We start from the raw sequence: 20,783 nt of genomic DNA on the forward strand, positions 1-20,783 counted from the left end.
CAGATTAATCACAGCTTACAAATTAATTTATCACAATTAATCACAAATAATCGCAATTTCCAGCTATGTGTGAAATATACCCTTTTTTTCCTGTATTGCATTAACAAAAAAACGACAGGAGATGATTACATATTTTTAACGTGTTTTTTATTTAAGGCTCCAAATAAAATAGATATTCACAAAACTAAAACATGTACACATAATGTCTGTGTGTGTGCAGTGTATTTGTACGTGCTCCGCGCGTCACCACGCCGCTCCGCGCACTGCATGCGTCGCTGCAGGCCGCTGCGCACGTCACCGCTCCCCACGCTGCATGCCGCATGGCTTGTCATGATGCGCATGCGTTAAACTGCGTTAAAAATCTGAATAAGATTGATTACATAAATTAACGCGTTATTTTTGACAGCCCTAATTTTTATTTTTAAACCATTCAATTAGTATTTTTTCTTTAATTATTCATACCAATAAGGAATATATGTACTAATTTTATTTTCTGATTACAGTTGACGCAAACAAAGTTTATTTGAAGGTTTGTTGCCATTTTATTGGTTCATTTATTTGTCAAGGCGATCAACATCACACCACCTTGGTTGTGACTATAGAAAGTCAATAATACACAGATAATAATTCTTCTTTAAAGTGCAGCTTCGGTAGGCACAGTTTCTAACTAAACTACAAGAACGACCTGCAAATTATACCCTGAGATTATATATATGTTACAATGTGGCTCTATAGAGAGAAACCAGCTGTTTTATTTCCTCCTCATTTGAAGGTGATGAGATAGTCTGGATAAGACTGATGGTCGTGAAACACGATGTACATCTGGGGAATGACCATTTGATCCACCACGCTGTCGAAGCGGTCGTGGGGCCGCTGGCTGTCTCGAGGAGGAGGAACGTTCATGTCCTTTTTGCCCTGAGTGAAGATGCCGGTCAGCACTCGAGCCACGAACATGACCTGAGAGTTGTCAGCAGCCGGCTTGGAGTAGCGCGGATTCGCTGAGTAAGATGCATTGACGGCAAAGTAAACACCAGCACCATATGCAGTTCCTGAGGATGAGGTGAACGGGAGATTAGACATACTGAGCCCACATTTTCAGAGAGGGAAGGGGAGAAGTAATAGTTGTAGTATTCTCTGGAGATCTTTACCGTTTTGGCCACAGAAACGACGATTAAAGCCGGTCTCTGTGATGGAGTTGCAGCTGTCCTTTGTGGTCCCGTGATACAGAAGTTTTTCCCTCGCTCCCCCCTCCTGCTTGTTCTTCTCTGAAATGTGCTTCTTCTGGACTTCGTAGGCACGACGCAGATGGACGTTCTGCAAACGCTCAATCTAGCAACAAAAACAAAAGATCATGAGTCACTGAGCGTTATATAGGGGAGTCTAACTCCTTCTGTTACGTTGTGAAACTTATGCATCGTAACAATTAAACTGAAGGCTGCTCTTGAGCAGGGACCTCAGTTATGATATAACACAAGTTAGATCAGTCATTCAGTAAACTGTAGTGGAAAGACAAAGCTTTTCTGAAGAGAAAATGCTGACATAATTCATTTTCACTGGAAAAGTAATGTATAAGGGGCCTGAGGAAGCTTTGTTTTAAATAAATGAAGGACAAAAACCCCCCCCGACAACCTTTCAATAACTCCTTTGCACATTTAGTTCCAAGAATATTTCTTCAAGGATTTAAAAAGGTTCCTGTGGCTGTCATTGAACATGTTTCCAAACCAGCCTGAAAAATGTGAAGTCATGTCAATCAGGCTGATGATGGGTAAACCTAAAAAAGGCAGAAGATGAATTTCAAACCTTTGTTTCACAGACTATAAACAGGCTGAACTTCTTGTGTTACTGACTGAGTTTTACTTCCGTTAATGGGCTCATTGAGATCAAACTGTAAAAGAGGCAACAAATACCAAGCAGCCCTCTATGAAATGAATATAATGTAAAAGAGGAGAGTCCATTGAGATTAAGATCAACTATGCAGCAAAATTAAAATATGAATGTCAGTTTATTGATATTAGATTTTATGAGTCAGTACAGAGCCTGAAGTGAGATCATTTGGATGATTGAGGTCGATTTTTACTGATAATAAAAACTGAAGAAAAACTCTTTTTTTGAACCATTTATTTCACTTTGGTATAGTAAAGCATCTCTTTAATGAATTCACACAAATTTAGGCTATTTGACATTAACTGTAAATCTTCACGATAAGTCATTTTTTTCCCTTCTTTTCACTAAACTGCGCCGCTCTGACAGTTTGAAGCCCCCCAGGAGACGCCTTCCAGTCCCTTTCTGGAAAACCTCTGCCATTGATTCACTTATTGTGACTCAAGTCTTTTTAATTGACATAGTTTTTGTTTTTAAATCTATCAAATGGTGTACATGCCCGGACTCCTTAAATATGAAACTGATCCAGGGTGATTTTTGGATTTTTTTGGTTGAGTATATTTCTCTGTGACTGAGTAAATATACATAAATAATTGATATTGCAAGCCTGCAAATCACTGAACTCCACAACTTGCTGCTGAATTTAAAATGGGTTCCATTTTTCAAAAACATATAGATGTCTCCATTGGGAACCACCTACCTTCATCACAGTCTTGCTCTCAGTTTTTCTGAAGGCACTCTTCAAAGCTTGGTACTCTGCAGAGGAAGGCGGCACTGCCACCACCTTCACCTTCTCCCCCAGGGCCATGCTGTCCCAGTACAGAGGCATGGTGAAGTCTGGAAGACATTGAGAGCAGGAACCAAGATAGAACTGTAAATTGAAAATCTTCACAGGATGGTACTGCAAAGTGCGAATTACATTTTTTTGAAGACACAGGACCTGACACAGAGGAAACTGCTATGCTTAATCTGTCCACTAGGGTTCACTGTTGTGACTCCTGACATCTATCTTCTCACCTGACAGGTTCTCCAGTCGTTTGAGCTTCCTGGGCTCTGCGACCATGAGGTTTGTGGCCTCCATGCTGTTTAGATCTACCGTCCATGTGACTCCCTGTGCATCCACTATTCCCCTTGCAAGGTCTTGTTTTTCCAAATTGTAATTTGCAGTTTTTGGAAGTCTCTGCCAGAGACCATTGTGGCTCATGATGCACCAAACCACACGGGTGTACAGTTCCTCTTCCTCCTTGACTCTCATCTGTCTCCTGAGGTTACCGAGGAGAGCTGCATTGAATGCCATCACCGCCTGGGTGACGCCATCTTTTAGGCCGCTCACAGATAAGTCGCCTGACTGGTCATTTTCTTTGTGCAGTCCCTGAGTCTCGATCAGCTGCATCAGCTCTGTCACGTCTTCCTGCATGAAGCCATCCAGTTCCTCCTTTCTGAAGGTGTGAGTGGAGCACTGGTTCTGATACAGATCTTTCAGCTTCGCCATGGCGTCATCAACGCTCTTCCTGCTGAGACCCAGGAACAGAAAGGCAGAGTGCTGACTTGCAGGAATGTTGCTGAAGATGCTGAGGTCTGCCCTCGCTGACAGTCGGCGGTCTTGTTGCTGTGTTTTAGGCAGGACACCTGATATTGGCAAAAAAAATATCGAGTCATTGAAAAAAAATTTTTTTTTTCTGAATTATCATTTAAACCAGTGCAATCAAACATAAGGGTCACGATCAAGAGTAGAGGACACAACACAATACTGAGTCCTGAGCTGAGATATTGGTGAAGCTGCCATGGAAGATATCTACCTTGTTGCTAACAAGCGAGCATTCGTCTAACAACCATGACTTTGTAAAAACATGCAAAAAGCAACAGCGACAGGAAAAGTTTCTCGGGGGGATATTTCACCTTTGGGGTCAATTTTACCCCAGGGATATTTGCCTCTAGAAAATGATTTACAGGAAATTGTTGAACTTTTTTTTTTTTTTTTTTTGTCAGGCACATTGCTTATTTGTTGAATACATGAATAACCACCTGATAATGAAACCTGGGCCCCTCTTCTAGCGCCACCATCAGGCCAAACTTTTGAATTAGAAATAATTTATCTTGAAAATCTTTCATCCAAATCTTTTCTAACTTGGGATTCATGATTCTCAGAATGAACCACAGTGATTCATTAATTGTTACCTCACCTTTAGACTTGTAAACTCCTGCTAAAACTAGCAGACCAACGTAGGCTGACAAGTCTACCACCTCGAGGTCTTCCCAAGGGTCCCCATACACACAGTTCCCCTCAAAATTCATCATCACAAGAACAATATTTTGAGTTGGTGGCGTCATGAAGAGCTCAAATGATGACATGATTTCATCGACACGACTGACAGCGTATCTGGTTGGGCCTGGAACCATCTTTATAACATTGGCTGACCTAAGTCTACCCTTCTGTTCAGGAGGACCATAATATTTTCCCGCTGACGAATGATTTGGATAGGGACCAAGCTTTTAAATGTTTGCTCCTCCCTTATTTTGCATGAACAACCAATGTCCTTGTGGGAAAACCCACCCTCCACAGCGCGGGAAATATCAGTTTTACTTTGGCAGGTGTGAGTGCTCACTTGCAGGTGTGAGAATGCTAGGTCACATACACACAGACAAACACACAGGCACACACACACACACACACACACCCCATGTAATGTATCAACTCAAAAGTATCAATACTGCACCTGCAGGTGTGGGAATGTTCGGTCAAACGAAGGTCAAAGAGGAACACCGATGCATGTAAAATGTCTCCAGCACATTGTAAAAACATCATCAAAAAATGTGATGCTTAATATATTGTACTTATCAAATTGGGAAAAGTCATGAAATATGAAGCAAAAAAAGTCAAGTATTTGCTGCCCAGTGAAGATGAAGTTGGGCTGAATGTGGCCCCTGAACTTAAACAAGTTCACCGCCTCTGAGTGGGACAGACAGCTTTCTCAATAATCACAGAGAAGCTGAAGCTGCGCATCACCTGTGCTGTATACAGCAGTGGAAAACATCTGCTTGGCTTCCTCCTGAAATGCCAGGAACACATTCATCTTGTACAGGATGATGCAGATATCGCGCAGCGTCTGAAGGCTGGTGGAAGTCGTGGCGTTCTTGATCCCTCGCAGGATTGCTCCTGCCACGAGTCCAGGCTGCAGCCCGCCGGCTCCTGCACAACAAGCCAAGCAGTTAAAAGTGATTCCTGAAACCGCATATCTTCCATTTTCTATGAACCCACCAGTACAGAGTGCAGGGATTGCTACAGACTTGTAGTGGTTTGTTTCGCAGCACTTGATGATCAGTTGAGTGAGCCCTTCAATGTGGCCGGCGGTCTTCTCTCCACACACGTGTAAAATGGCTTTGCAGGGGAACCGTCCAGGTTCGGTTAGAACCATGCTTCCTGGGTTCATTTTCGCGATTAGAACACCACATGGAATCAACTTTAGTTAGAAGCTATTGAATATGATTCAATTAAAATAGAGCGGCAACCCTTTTTTCTTTTTCTTTCTTTTTTTTTTTTACCTGCTTTAAGTTCTGCCTCTACCTTTGGTCCAGCTTCAGCTAAGACACGTTGGCACACACCTTCTGCAGGATAAAAAACATGTAAATACATAAAGCAAAACAATTTTTCTGATTCCAATTCCATCTGATTCCAATCAAATAACAAAATGATTATTTATTTATTTGTGTACACCCATATTGTTCATCACCGTTGTTATCTTATCAAATAATTTCACATTTTGTTTCCTGGTTATTGATATATTTACATTCAAGGACATTACCTCATTGGTGCTCAAGTAATTAAAAATCACTTCCAAAGTGACAGGAATGGATCTGGTACACGCTGACAAAATGACATTGACATCCATGCATTCACAGCACCTTATCATGGCCTTTCTAATCATCAGGATAATTACCCAGCATGCATCATCAATTCAAACCAGAGGTAAAAAATACTCCACTTAATCATCTGCAAATGACATCAATACAGTAGAAGTAGACATACTTGGATCCAAACCAAACAAAAACTGGTTAACGTAGAATCTGTTAAGGATAAAACATCACATAATGTCACCTAATGAGAAAAAAAGCCACAAAGTAAAAAATCAAGAATTCCATCTGAACTATAAATATGACAATATGGGGACAAACTTCACAAAATAAAGAAAACAAACACATTTTTTAGAGCTTTGAAGGCAAATACTTCACACTCCTGCATTGACAATTGCCAATTGCTGTTAAATTTCAGAGGTGAAAATGAAAAGTCACCAGCAAAATAAGTTTCGAGATCAAAATTCACATACCGAGGTCAAAATTTGTGAAGTCTGTTGTGTTCATCACAAGATCCGTCGTCTCGTCGGTGATGTCCCCAAAAACCATCCGTAGTTTAACTCTGCCTCCCAACTTGATGGTAATTTCATCCAAGTCACTGGTGAGGGATCTGAAGATCTCTGGAGGGAAGGATGTCAGATTAGAATTTTTTTTTTATCAGTCAGATTAGATTTTTTTTTTTTTTTTTTATCAGCAGGTTGGATTATCGTCATGTCGGCCGACTGAGCTGGTTTTTCTGGGATACCTTCCCCTCCTTGGTTCATGCTCAGGTGTTGGTAGAGGTCACAGTAGAGCTGTGAAAGAAACAGAAGCAATTGAACATCAAGCAGTGCATCTCACATGTGATGCAGACATTGTGTTTGATATATTCACCTCGTCTGAGTCAGGATAACCGGGTTTGATGATGATGTGGATGGTGGAGAGCGAACTGGACGATGTAGATGTTCCAAACTCATAAACAGCATCAGTGAGCTCACAATGGAGATCACTTGGATGGCTTCGCTTGGAGGATATTTTAGCAGTATTCCAGGCCCAATAATGGGAAAAGCAACTGAACTCAAGCCCTGTTGAGTATATTGAGCCAAGCATTGTCTGAGTCCTTTACCAAGAGCCTGCAGAACACAAAAAGAAAACACCATTTTCTTTGTAACATTATGCATTAAGCAATGTTAAGATATACTGGTATGTAGATGAAATGAATTATTGTAAAGATGTAAAACAAGATCATGAAAGTAATATAATAGCATGCTTTGCCCCTTCACAAAATTTCCCTCTTTGATTTATTAACACCAAATCATTTTAATTACTCGTCCACTGCAGGAACATTTTGGTTTTATTGACCATTTTAATAAAGAAATGTAACAAGAACAAGACGATTTTCCAGATCAAAACTGTGACTAATTTGCTGTTAAACAGTTTAGATGTTCTTCAAAAAGCTTCAGGTGGGTTTAAAATTTTTGTATTTCAGTACCAAACTTTTACAATTTCAGTATAACTTGCTTGATGTCTGTACAATGATTGGTCAGGTGTTCATTAGAATAATAATCTCCAAAACTGTATTGTAGTGTCCAGTCCGATTAACGCTCTTACTTTACCTGGACACTCGTCCCTCTGACTCCATCCCAAGGTAAACACTCAATGAAGAAGATCTTTGAGCAGCCCAGCGATGGAGGACCGTCAACCTGCAGAACGTCTCCAGGAGCGAGTCTGCAGTTCAACGCCACAGAGTCGAACTTTGATTACAGTGCATTCCCAGCTTTCTTCAGAAGGCATTTGCCGAACTGTGTGGAAGTCAGCTGTTTGTTGACCGTGGGGACGACCAGAACATTCACCTTTGAGACCAACAGTGAAATGGTTAACTCAACTAATAAACTCTTCTGTTTTTGTGTTACCTGAGGACATGCTGATGAGTATTAATGGAAATGGTCAAACCTGCTCATCTTCCACAGAACCAAGCTTGATGGCAATGTTGGCTTTGTTGAGTGGAGAACTCACATTGTGAGTGGTAGCAGTAACACCCACAGATTTTGAGTGGTTTCTAGAAACTGGAGGTCTGGAGAGGCGAGTCATGGGGCTGCTGGAGCTTCTTTGTTTACTTTTTACAGCTGGAGTTGACACACATTCCTGTTCCCTGACAACAACCCGGAAGGAGCGCTCTACCAGCTCCTTGCTGTCTTTACCAGTTGTCTGATAGTATTGCTGAGCTCCTGAGCCTTCCAGAACCAACGTGTCTGACGTCAGAGAAGCCAAAGCTGAAAGTAAAGCCTGCTTGGCTTCTTGAACTTTGCATTGGGGACCAGACAGGATCACACAAGGATTTGGTAAAGGAGAAACTTTAAAAGTCACGTTGGGTGACTTGATACCAGTCAGGTCTAAGATTTTACCGAAGCATTCAGCGAATTCGGGATTTGACAGGTTCACTGTGTCCTGACTCATCACTTGGTTCAGCTGATAGTCTTGAATAATGTCTTTAAACTGAAGCACGTTTTCACTGTAGCCCACAAGTCGCACTTTGTTGGCTCCATTGATTCCCGGGATGAAACTGACGTCCACTCTGAGCTCGTCTCGGTTTGCTTTGCTCTGGGATTGATTCAGGACTTCTTTCAGTTCGTCCAGATGTGGAGAAACTGCTGCAGTTCCCTGCAGCTGGATGGTGGACACATTCAGATCTTTCACTAGCACTGCCCGGACCTCGTCCAAAGCATCAGCGGACAGGCTGGACAGAACCAGGTTCGGCTTCATCTCTATGGAGATGGGATTTCTAAAGCTCTGCTGGAAGCGAGCTTGGTATTTGGAAATGGCGCCACTCAAATTGATGAAGTTCAGTAAGGGTGTTGGGAACTGAATTTGCCTTTGTTTGATTTGGCCAATGAGTCCATCGAGCTTTGTGGCTCCAGACTGCACCTCATCTTCCAGGCCTTCCAGGATGATGATGCCTTTACCTCTGCTGTACTGTACATCTGGATAGTGTGCACGCAATTCACTACAGAACTCTTGTTCTATCAGTTTTAGCTGATTCTCTGTGATTGGCTTTTCCTTTCGGATCGGCAGGCTCTTTGTCAGGATTTCAGCCCTCTGTTTCACAGTCTCTGCTTTCCCCACAATCACAGCGTATCCTCTGTCTGCGTACACCTTGATGTCTTCATTTACAAAGGACAGATCCTGCAGTAATACTCGGACTTGTTTTGCCTCGACTACATGATAGCAGTTGTACTCCTCAGTGATGTCGATGATGATCCGGTCCACCTGCTGCTCCCATTTCGCTGCAACACCTCCGAAGGCTCCTCCAGGGCCCTTATCCACATCTCCCCTCACGACGGCCTCCTCTTCGTCACAGTTTAACTCCACCTCACAGCCGATTGAAGAGAATTGTTTTTGGAGATATGTGAAAGCTTTGGGATTGTCTGTCATGTAGCGCAGGAGGAAAACATCCAAATGGTAAATCTTCTCAAGACTTTTCGTGTTTGCTTTTGTGAACGTCTGAGGAAGAAACACCCAACAGATATATGATTATTCATTGTGGAAGTAGATGTGTTCAGAGTGTTATAACTGAGGATAATGATACCTTTCAGAAATAAAGGTATGAACCACTGGGACTGTGTCTATATTTATATTGCTAACAGGCATTATCTGACACAACTGGTCTGACAACATTGTGAAGCGCTCACGTAGCAGTTTCCCGTAAAACACGTAACAGTTATTTTAAGTCATTAAAACTGACCTGTGCCTGACTGGTCTTTGGTTGATCCAGAGTTTCTGTTGGGTTGATCCGACTCACAGTCAGTTGAACTTCTCCATCAGGAAGAGAGATGGTGTGAAACTTTTTCTGCAAAACCCTTTCCTGGTCTGTGACGGCAACAAATGCCACAATCAGACTTCACAAAGATACTGAAATTGTGAAATATTATTTGATACTGAACTTATTGAAGCCAGTGCAGAGAGCTTACCTTCTTTGTCTTTGAAACGGATTTCGTAGATGTTTCCTGAAACCTTCTGCATCACTCCACATTCACCTCCTCCAGACTCTCTTCTCTTCTGAAAGTATCTTCTCACCTTCTCCGTTTCCTTGTCAGTCATGTGTCTTGCTACAAAAAACAGTGAATGTTTGTATTCTTCCATTTTGCCCTGGTAAAAAAAATCTTTCAGGAAAAACCTTCTTCCCGGTGATGAGCGTGTGTTTGCCAGTGAACTGAGATTGTTTCCTGCTACTTTCATTTTGAAAAGGCAACTACTTCTTATTACCTAAACACACAGACAATTACATAATGCTGTTTATTTTCCCTTTGTGGTGGTATTTTCCTCTTTTTAAGCCAATCAGGTATATTGAAATTAGCCTCGTAAACCAGCCCCGCCCACTCGGGTCTGGTTTACCAGGCTACATTGAAATGTCCTCTGAAAACTAGGGGTGAGCGGATCGATCCAAATATCAATAGTATCGATACCAAAGTTAGTATTGGTATCGGATCGATACCAGTACGTTGAGATCGATTCTTTTTTTTATCTGCTCTGGCAGAGTTAGCGCAGCCTCTCTGTCGGACCTTAGCTCACTTCAGTGCTCAGGCGCTCCTTCTGCGCCGCTTCCCCCTCCCTCTGCTCTTCACTGCCTCTTGGAGCAGAGAGAGAGAGAGAGCGAGAGAGAGAGAGAGAGAGCGAGAGAGAGAGAGAGAGAGAGAGAGAGAGAGAGAGAGACGGCGAGTGAGGAAAAGCAATGGTGGGCGGATAAAGAAGCTTTGCGTGGACTTATTTTACAGCTTCAGACAAAGACACTGCATCATGTAATGTGTGCAAGAAGGTAATTCTCTGCTGCGGTAACACCACCAATCCGCACAAACATTTAAAAGCAGCACAAACGGAGGGAGGAGGAGGGAGAGCCCCGATCGACCAGACCCCGATGCAGACAGGGGTCTCTGTCTGAGGTTTTCAACAGAAGCCTCCAGAACATCCAGGGAGCTGTTTTAGAGAAGTCAAGTTAAGATTTTGGTATTTCCAGCAATTTGACGTTGCTTTTCAATTGGTGGTCAAACATGTCATTTCAGCAGTGATTAAACTATTTTCATATATGTAGTCAATTAAATCCTGATTGTGTTAATGGAGCTACAAAATATATATAACATATGGTGGTGGTGAATGACAGCAGGCTATAGTTTACAGTATATTTGCACTAATGACTGGAGTTGTTTAATGTGGTTCAGCATGTGACTCTGAACCAGATGCTGTGTGGTACTCTTGGCGCAGCATATGTGTTTTTAAAGTTCAAATTCAAATATACAACTAATACAATTCAATGGGTGGGTGGTGGGGGACGGGGCGGGGTGGATGGGGGGGTAGATAGGGGGGTGGTGGGCTGTGGGGGTTAGGGGGTTGGGGAAGATGCGTGTACGTGTATGTGTATATGTGTGTGGGTGTGTATGTGTGAGTATGTATGTTTTTGTATGTGTGGGTATTTATGTATGTGTATGTGAGTGTGTGGGTGTGTATCTGGATATGTATGTGTATGTGTGTGACTATGTATGTGTAAGTGTGTATGTGTGTGGGTATGTATCTGTGAGCGTGTATGTATGTGTGTGTGTGTGTGGGTGTGTATCTGTAAGTATGTATGTATGTCTGTACGTGTGGGTGTATATGTGTGGGCGATTGGAGCTAAGTATGAGAGAGTGTGGTGTCCTGTGGGGGGTGGCCCCGGTGGGCCTGGGGGCAGTGGGCCCTGGGTCTGGGTCCTTCTGCTGCCCCCTGTCTGTCCTCACCTTCACTCCTCCTGAGGCAGTTGTGGGTGGCGGGGGGTCCTGGATGTGGGGTTCGGTGTTCCCTTGCCTTCCGGGGGTGTCTCCCACAGGATATGACAGTTGGATGACGCGGGAATGTGAGTGCGTTTGGGTTAGGGTTGACTGTGTGTGTGTGTGTGTGTGTGTGTGTGTGTGTTTGTGTGTGTGTGTGTGTGTGTGTGTGTGTGTGTGTGTGTGTGTGTGTGTGTGTGTTCTTGTATTTCTATCCTTGTTGGGGCCAAATGTCCCCACAAGGATAGCAAAACGTGGAACGACGTGCCTTGTGGGGACCTTTTTCCGGTCCTAAGTAGGAGAAACAGTGTTTTCTTGACCATGTTGTTGTTACTGAAAAAAGTAAAAGTGCAAAAACATTTCTTTAGGGTTAGGCTTTGTTGTGGTGTGGGTTAGGGTTAGGGTAAGGGTCAGGGTTAGGGGCTAGACATGAATGGGAGTCAATGGACGGTCCCCACAAGGATAGAAATACAAGACTGTGTGTGTGTGTGTGTGTGTGTGTGTGTGTGTGTGTGTTTGTGTTTGTGTTTGTGTGTGCGCGCACGTGCTTGTTAGCGTGTGCGTGAGAGTGTGTGAGTGTGTTGGAATGTGAGTGTGTGTGTGCGTTTGGTTTAGGGATGAGTGGTTGTGTGTGTGCGTGTGTGCATGTGTGTGTGTCAGTATGAGTGAGTGGGTATGAGTGTTGGGTTGGGGCGGGGGGAGTGAGGCGGGAGAGGACGGGGGTGGGAGGGGTGGGCCGGGTGGTGGACGGGGGGGTGGGTTCCGGGTGGGGGTCGTGGGGTGGGGGTGGGGGTGGGGTGGGGGGGTGATGCCCTGGATCTCGGGGTGCGTGGCCGGAGCGCTGGGGGGTGTACTGGCCTGGGGTGGGTAGCCGCCCGTGTGGGCCGGTTCTCCCGGGTGGGTCATGGCCCTCCGCCTGGGTGGGGGGTTGGCTCCTGGGCTCTTGGGCCTTGGGCTCTCGGCCCTGCCCGCCCCGGGCGTCCGGTGCCCGGGGTGGACTGGCTCCTGCCGGTCGTGGCTCCGCGGGGCCCGGGCCCCGAGGCTGCTGGGGTCCCCAGCCGGGGCTTTCCTCTGCCCCGTTTCTGGACCGGAGCGTGGGCGTCTGCCTCTGGGAGCGGCTTGGATCCGGGCTCTGTGATGACCGCCGGCTGTCTGGGCTCTGAGGGCCTCTCTGGCCTGCTTCTGGCCTTCTCAGAGGTCAGAGGTCATATATGCATGATCACTATCACCATCACCATCACCATCATATTCACATGATCACGTTGATCTTTAATCAGTCTTCACATACTCGGTTACCTTGTCTTCTTGTGGTGGTTAGACTAATGGTGATCTGTGGTAGACCTCTCTTGATGCACGCCCCTAGTTCACTCCTAGTTACGACTAGCTATATTCAAAAAAACAAAAAACAAAAGGGATTTGTGGTGTCCTTGCATTTTCTTCCTCCCCGACGCCTCCTTTTATTTTTGTGGCCTGGTCTGTTCACTAATGTGGTTCGGAAAAAAAAAAATGTATGTATGGTTCTGTAATTTTCTGTGTTGGTTGTCGGCTCTGTTTTGGTGTTGTCTAGATTGGGGATTTGGGATTGTTCTTGGTTGTGTGTGGTGCGTCGACAACACTGTTTTGTATTGTGACTTTGTACATAGGTTGTGCCCCCCCCCCCCCCCCCCCGTTCTCCCTCTCTTTATCTTTCTCTCTTTCTGTCTCTTGCTCTCTGAGCGTTTCCGTCCCGGTCCTGTCCGGCAGCCATGCCGGATGCCAGCAGGAGGAGACTCAGTCTCGTCCTGCTGCTAACATTAAAATCTGTTCGGATAGTAGAAGGCGACAATCTTACAATATTGCACGCCCCAGCTGCCGAACAGGACAAGGGAAAAAAAAAAAAAAAAAAAAGGAAGCCATTTCAACATAACATAAGATAGAGGGTGACAGAGAACTTCCAGGATATGACATTGTTGTAGTATTCTTCTGTTGGTTAATAAAAATTGTTCTTTTATTTGGTTAAAATCTTGCTCCTGTGTTTTATTGTCCAGGTGAGGTCATTTACTCAGGCTCAGTGTGCAGCTCCACTTCTGCTGATCAGACAGACAGACTGGCTTATGAAGGCAATGTTAAGATGAGGAAGAGGAGCAGGAACTGTTGGGAGCTACTTTACAGTGTCAGAAAGCATTACTGCTACCTGTGATGTATGTAAAATAAACTTAAAAATATTTTTAAAAATTGAAAGAAAGAAAAAACGTAGTGAACAGTATCGGAACTGGTATCGGTATCGGCGATACTGGCCCAGTAATTACTTGGTATTGGATCGATCCCAAAATTTGGAGTATCGCCCACCCCTTCTGAAAACACTTGACAATATTGTAATGAGTTTCACAACAGCAACAATTATTTCACCAATTGCTGGTGGAGCCAAGCAGTTCTATTTCATCCCTACTGACCGCCAGAGGCGGTGCTGAAAGCACTGGAATGTTCCCTTCGCGCATGCGTAGTTTGAGTATGTATACCAACACACGTCACTCATGACTCCCCGGGTAACCCTGGAACCGTATAAATACCGGTTCCCTGACCCGGAATCGGCTCCTGTGTTCTTCTCGCGTTTGTTCGAGGCTTGAAGAATTGGACTTGCCTTTTTTCGGCATATTATTGCTCGGTTGCTGGGAGCCTTGAGACCCTGTTGGTCGGAGCTGCGGACGCCCTCCAAAGGCTGCAACCGTGCTAACCTTTTCCATCTACGCCGCGGCGACTACCAGGCGCCGCGTCTTCTCGGCAGGAGGATCTGTGCAATCACCGTCATGGTAAGGTTGCTGTTTCTGTCTGGACTTAGCGGATTGAGCGACTAGCCGGAGAGCTCTCCTTTGCCGCATGCACGCCGCTGCCGCTCCGTGAGTGCTGGGGCTGTGCTGCGGGCTTGGGGAAGCGGCGCTGGGCACCACGCCGTGACTGCGTTTCTCGTTGTGGCGTGTGTTGGCCTGCTAGTTGGGACGCCGGCTCTCTAGCCCGGCTGTTTCCGGCGGGTAGTGCCGCTGTCGGCAGTGGGAGTGGGTGCCGCGAGGCGGCCGCTTCCCTCTCCCGTGTGTGCTTGGCTAGGCACCTAGCTTCCCCTGTGTGATTCGCTACTGTGGTGCGGGCCGTGCAGGCGGCGTATGCCTCCTTCCCTCGGTTACTGCACTAAGAGGCATTTGTCAGTTGTGTGTGGCCGTGCAGGCGGCGTCTGCCCCCTTCCCTCAGCTACTGCACTGTTGTTTTTTTTTGACCCGCTGCGTGTGCTCGAGTGGCGCTGCGCAAAGCCGAGTGAGGCCGCCTGGTGGCTGTTCCCCCCTCTGACTGGGAAGCGGGTGCTTCGTGCCTCATGTTCACGGTGGGTTGTGCAGGCAGCGTACACCCTCTTCCCACAACCCTTCCGTATTCTGGCTTGGCTTCAGGTGGAGGACGACCCGAGTGCCTGGTGATGGACGGCTCCCACTGTTGTCCACGGTGCCTTGGCCCTGTTCACCTCAGGGAGGCGCTCTCGGACCACCCCTGTATGAACTGCAGCTTCATGCCTTGTGCCCAGCGAGCTGCTCGTCTGGCACAGGTGTCTGCGGCGGCCGGAGGAAGCCAGGAGTCCTCCTCGCCGGGGCCACTCCCTGCCCCTCAACCACGACGGTCTAAACGCCGTGCGGAGACCTCAACGGAGACCCGACCACTGGGGAAGAGACCAAAGTCTGAGCAGGAGCTCGCCACGGAGGTGGCTCAGCTGCACCAGGAGCTGGAGGAGATGAGGTCTCTCCTGCATGAGCGTGCGCCTGCCTCACCTGCGGAGGAGGGGGCAGGGACGCCATCCACACAGACTGCACCCCCCCCCCCCCCCCCCCCCCCCCCCCCCCCCTTCCCGAGGAGGACGTGATGTCCTTGGCGGCGTCCGCCTCACACTTTTGTGAGGTGGGTGGTGACCAAGTCTCTGTGGTGTCGGGTCAGGAGTCTGCTCGGTTGTCTCAGAGTTCTACGGGCGAGACGGGGGATGACTCCATGCGGTCTATTCTGCGTGCGGCTCTGGAGCGTCTTCAGCTGCAGATTCCGCCACCGACCCAGCCTGCCGCAGTGAGCACCTTCTTTAGACGCAGGCGCCCTCCCTCTGAGGACTTTGTGAGGGAACTGCAATCCTGCTGGAGGGATAGTACCGCCCCCTCCAGAGTGTCTGCGGATGGTCGAGCCTTGGAGTCCATGCACGATGCAGCGGCGGCTGGCTTGGAGCGGATGCCTGATGTTGAGCCAGCCATGGCGGCTCTCATCGTGTCGGCAGAGGAGTCCCTCCGGTCTGAGGTGCGGTGCCCCCGTCCTCAGTGCTGGATCGCGGACGACCTCCTTACACGGGCCTACAGTGCGGGTGCGCGTGCTGGGTGGATGGGCAATTCCCTGGCCACCTCATGCTTGCACTTTCGGTCTCCCTGCAGGGAGGCGTCGTTGATGCTTCCGCGGTTAGCTTCTCTGATGCGGCGCTGCAGGCCTTTGCCCTCATCACGCGGGACCTGGGTCGGATGATGTCGTTGCTGGTTTTTGGCGCGCCACCAGGTGTGGGTGGCGCAGTCCCCCTTGTCGGAGGCCTCTCGTCGGGCTCTCCCGGGATTGGCGGTGGGTCCGGACAGCCCTTTGGCTCAGCTGCCGTGGAGGTGTTGGAGAGGTCGGCCCGGGCGCGTGAGACTAGGCGACAGTTGGTCGGCATCAGTATCGACTGTGCCCCCCGCGGGACTTCTCGGGGTCCCTCCGGCCATTTCCGTTTTCGCCCGCCTCCAGGACCCCACCCCGCTGCGGACTACGTCCCTGGATGGGCGTCGCAGGGGGCAGCGGGGGCCTTTCGGCCCCCTCCCCCTAGACAGGCATCTCGGCGCACCCGGTGTGCGGCCCCCAGTGGTCGCCCCTCTGGCCCCCCTAGGGGCCGGAGGACCAGGGACTGATGCCCGGGGGCCGGTCGTCTGAACTTTTTCTCGTCAGCAGCTTCGCCTCTGGGCGGCTACGGCCGCAGATCCCTGGGTAGTGTCTGTCCTGACCCAGGGGTACAAGCTGCAGTTCCGACGCCGGCACCCCACCTTTCGCCGGGTCACCATGACCTTCATCAGGGACCCAGTGCAGGCGCTTGCTTTGAACCAGGAGCTGGCCTCCCTCCTGGCCAAGGGGGCAATCGAGGCTGTGGACCCCCTGGTGGACCCGGGGGGGTTCTACTCACTGTATTTCCTCATGCCCAAGAAGACTGGGGGCTTTCGCCCCGTACTGGATCTGAGATGTCTCAACCACTGCTTACGGATACTGCCGTTTCACATGTTTTCGCTAAAGGAGGTCCTGCGAGCCGTCTCTCCGGGAGACTGGTTCACGTCTGTCGATCTACAGAACGCCTATTTTCATGTCCCCATTGCACCTCAGCACCGGCGGTTCCTTCGGTTCCCCTTCAGGGGCCACCACTGGAAGTTTTGGGTGCGTCCCTTCGGGCTTTCCCTGTCGCTGTGGGTCTTTACCCGGGTCGTGAAGGCGGCTCTGTACCCCTTACAGGCACAGGGTATGACGATGCTCCCGTATATAGACGACTGGCTGGTTTGTGCACCGTCGCAGGCGCAGGTGGCCTGATCCACTGCACAACTTCTTGCCCACGTGGAGTGGTTGGGCCTCAGGGTCAACCGCCGGAAGTCCTGTCTGGTTCCTGTCCAGAGGATAGACTTCCTTGGGGTGACACTGGACGCTATGGTCATGAGGGCTTGGCCGTCGTCTCGCAGGGTGGACGACGTTCTCGACGTTCTCGGCCTGTTCCAAAAGGGTGTCGTCGTGCGTTACGGCACCCTTCTTCGGCTGCTGGAGAAGCTCGCTTCCCTTACGACAATTGTCCCTCTGGGCCTGCTGTCGTTGCGCCCCCTGCAGAGGTGGTTGAACGGCTTCCACCTGGACGCTCAGTGGCATCGCCAGCGCAGGCTCAGAGTGTCATGGCGGTGCCTTGTCGCCCTGGCCCCATGGAGGGACAGGGCTTGGTTGTTACGGGGCGATCCGCTGGGCGCGGCCCCTGCCCGCCACGAGACCGTCACCTCAGATGCCAGTCTCACGGGCTGGGGTGCGGTCTGGCACCGCAGGACGGTGCGAGGGTGGTGGTCTGCCCGGAACGGCGCGGACCACATCAATGTGCTGGAGCTGCGGGCTGTACACCTGGCCATCAGGCATTTCCTGCCCTTCCTGAAGGGGCAGCACGTGGTTGTGCGGTCCGACAACACCTCGGCGGTGATCTCCATTAACCACCAGGGCAGGACATGGTCTGCCCACCTGCTGGAGGTTGCTCAGCAGTTGCTCCGCTGGGCGGCCCCCCGCCTAGCCAGCCTGCGGGCGGTGTGTCTCCCAGGGGTTCGCAATCAGCTGGTAGACTCTCTCTCCCGCCCGGGGTTCTCGTCCAGGGAGTGGCGCCTCCACCCACAGGTGGTGTGTGCGCTCTGGGAGCGTTTTGGCAGGGCCGAGGTCAACCTCTTTGCCTCCTCAGAGGCGTTCCATTGCCCACTCTGGTTCTCTCGGGGAGAGCCCCCCGGGCCCTTGGGCCAGGATGCGCTGGCGCACCCTTGGCCACGGGCCCTGCTCTATGCTTTTCCTCTGGTTCCCCTGATTTGGCCTATGCTCCTCCGGGTGCTACGGGAGGGACACACGCTGCTCCTGGTGGCCCCCTTCTGGCCGGGCCAGGCATGGTTCCCCCTGCTCCACAGGCTGTCCCGCAGCAGCCCATGGCCCCTTCCCTGCAGGAGGGATCTGCTGTCCCAGCACAGCGGCCGGATCTAGCATCCCTGCCCTCACCATCTCTGCCTTTGCGCTTGGCTTCTGAGGGGACCGAGCCGATGTTGAGCGGCTGTTTGGGGCCGGTCCGTCGCACCATTCTCAATGCTAGGGCGCCATCTACCCGGCTGCTATATGCCTGCAGGTGGCGGTTATTTGCGCAGTGGTTCAACAGCCGCAGGGCGGACCCGGTGCTTTGCCCGGTTCCGATGGTTCTGGACTTTCTGCAGTCCCTCTTGGACAGGGGCCGCTCCCCGTCCACCCTGCGGGTGTATGTGGCAGCAATTTCGGCTGCCCATGCACCGGTCGCAGGCGGCACGGTTGGGGGCCACACGCTGGTGTCGGCCTTCCTCCGGGGGGCCTTGCGGTTTCGGCCCCCTAGGGTTCCACGGGCACCAGCTTGGGAGTTATATCTGGTGCTGGACTCTTTGTGCCTGCCTCCCTTTGAGCCTTTGGCGACAGCAGAGCTTCAGTGGGTGTCCCGCAAGACTGCGATTCTGCTGGCCATTGCTACAGCGAAGCGTGTAGGGGAGCTGCACACACTGTCTATCCACCCGACGTGCCGCCGGTGGCACCCGGATGGGGTGGGCGTCACTGTCCAGATTTCGACCAACTACCTTCTGTAATTAGCGGAATGCCCTCTGGAAGGGCTGCCAAGAATGCACGGCGGAGGTAACTCGCAGATCAACACTTTATTTTCACACATGCATCTGATGATCTTGCAGGTTGCAAACCTGAAACAAACCCCACAATTCCACATCAGTCATGAAATATTGTGCCCCATTATGCCATGATTGTTCTTAACTTTTAACTCACCGACACCGTGTACACTCTTGAATGAAAACCTCCCAATGAACGCACCACAAACCACGCCCCCTTACGGCAAGCTTATATACACAAATCCCTCCCACACGCATCAACCACCCGCACGTGTGAGCAAATAATGAAGAATAATCAAACACAAATATGCATCCTTCTTATAAAGCTAACAAAAATATTTCTATCTCTTCCCTCACTGGAAAGTTATACACCTCCCACCTGGTCCACTGATTTCTCAAATCCAAGAGGACCACTACAATCTCTTAAACAAACTAAACTATAAATGAGATTCAACAATAACTTTGAGGACATAACCAAATGCCCACAATCAAATACCCATAACAATGTAATGTTTTAATGTCCTCCACCGAAACACACCACCAGCCTCTCAGAAGGATGGTGGTGGGGGGGTCTTGATCCACAACCGAAACACACCATGGCGGGGAATCCTCTACCGAAACACACCATGGTGGGGAAGGTCTTGATCCATTACCGAAACACACCATGGTGGGGAATCCTTTACCGAAACACACCATGGAGGGGAGGTCTTTTATTGCTCCTCCACTGGTAACAAAACTACCAGCCTCCTAACGTCCCTGTGTAGGATGGTAGATGGGCATTGTCCGACTGCCCAGCTCCTCTTGGACCGGCCACAGAAGACGGGAAGGGTTTGACATGTCTTCACTTTAACATCCCGCACAACACCTTTGTTGTCCGGACATGCCCCCACAACTCGACCCAGTCTGAACCGACCCCTGAGTGCGTTTTGGTCAGCCAACCACACCAGATCCCCGATCTTGACGTTCCGAGCAGGTGCATGCCACTTTTGACGGACAAACAGTCCAGGGCCTGCCAGCTGGATCCATCGCCTCCAGAACTTGTCTACCTCAATCTGGATGGCCCTCAGACGCACGACAGGGTAGGCTGGATACTCGAATCCACGAGTATCTCCACTGGGCCCAGCACGACCAAGTAGCAAAGAGTTGGGAGTGATGACTTCCACGGCCCCATCTTGCACCTGGGCCCTAGCGCCAATAGGTCTTTCGTTTGACAGGTTGGCAGCTAGATAGAGGAAGGTTTGAAACTCTAGTACCGTCAGGTTACCTTCCTCACACACACTACTTAGTGCTCTCTTCAGTACACGGACTGCTGCCTCCGCCGCCCCATTGCGATGAGGGGAGTCTGCTGGGTGAAAAACCCACACCCAGTCTGTTCCTTTCGTTGCTGCTTTCTGCTGGATTTGATCCTTGTCTACGCCGTCGAGGAAGTCATACGGATCTTTCAGCACTGGTCTTGCGCCCACAAAGTTGGTCCCTTGGTCCGACCACAGTTTTCTTGGGTGACCTCTGAGCGCTGTGAAACGCTGGTATGTTTTCAGGAACCCTTCGGTTGATAGATCTTCCACGACGTCCGCATGCACTGCTCTTGACGCCATGCAGCTAAACACCACACCCCAAACTTTCATTTTCACTCTTCGCCTCACAGTGTCTCTCACAATATAAGGACCGAAGAGGTCCAGCGATGTAAACTCGAAAGGTGCAGCTGGTTATGTGCGTTCGAGTGGAAGCTCACTCATCACCTGCTTACACATCTTAGCTCTGGACTTCCGGCAGTGCATGCATGCATCAATGACGTTTCTTGCCAGTCTTGGCCCCTGTATTACCCAGGCTTTAGACCTCACCCGCAAAA

At 49.3% G+C, this 20,783-nt stretch overlaps 1 protein-coding gene across 1 annotated transcript in view; it reads right to left on the reverse strand.

Moving 5' to 3' along the window:
• Window positions 1-163: 163 nt before the first annotated feature.
• LOC115385912 (protein mono-ADP-ribosyltransferase PARP14-like) overlaps window positions 164-20,783 on the reverse strand; it is a 53,959-nt gene continuing 33,339 nt past the window's right edge. Inside the window, exons 7-14 of the mRNA XM_030088002.1 lie at window positions 6,207-6,353; window positions 5,425-5,487; window positions 5,141-5,302; window positions 4,889-5,071; window positions 2,899-3,510; window positions 2,582-2,718; window positions 1,149-1,329; window positions 164-1,049 (exon numbers count right to left, since the gene is read on the reverse strand). Coding sequence (XP_029943862.1) covers window positions 763-1,049; window positions 1,149-1,329; window positions 2,582-2,718; window positions 2,899-3,510; window positions 4,889-5,071; window positions 5,141-5,302; window positions 5,425-5,487; window positions 6,207-6,353 — 1,772 coding nt within the window. The 3' untranslated portion in view covers window positions 164-762. The remainder of the gene's footprint in view (window positions 1,050-1,148; window positions 1,330-2,581; window positions 2,719-2,898; window positions 3,511-4,888; window positions 5,072-5,140; window positions 5,303-5,424; window positions 5,488-6,206; window positions 6,354-20,783) is intronic.

The sequence above is a fragment of the Salarias fasciatus genome, chromosome 3 (genome assembly GCF_902148845.1).
Source record: "Salarias fasciatus chromosome 3, fSalaFa1.1, whole genome shotgun sequence".
Lineage (NCBI taxonomy): Eukaryota > Metazoa > Chordata > Actinopteri > Blenniiformes > Blenniidae > Salarias > Salarias fasciatus.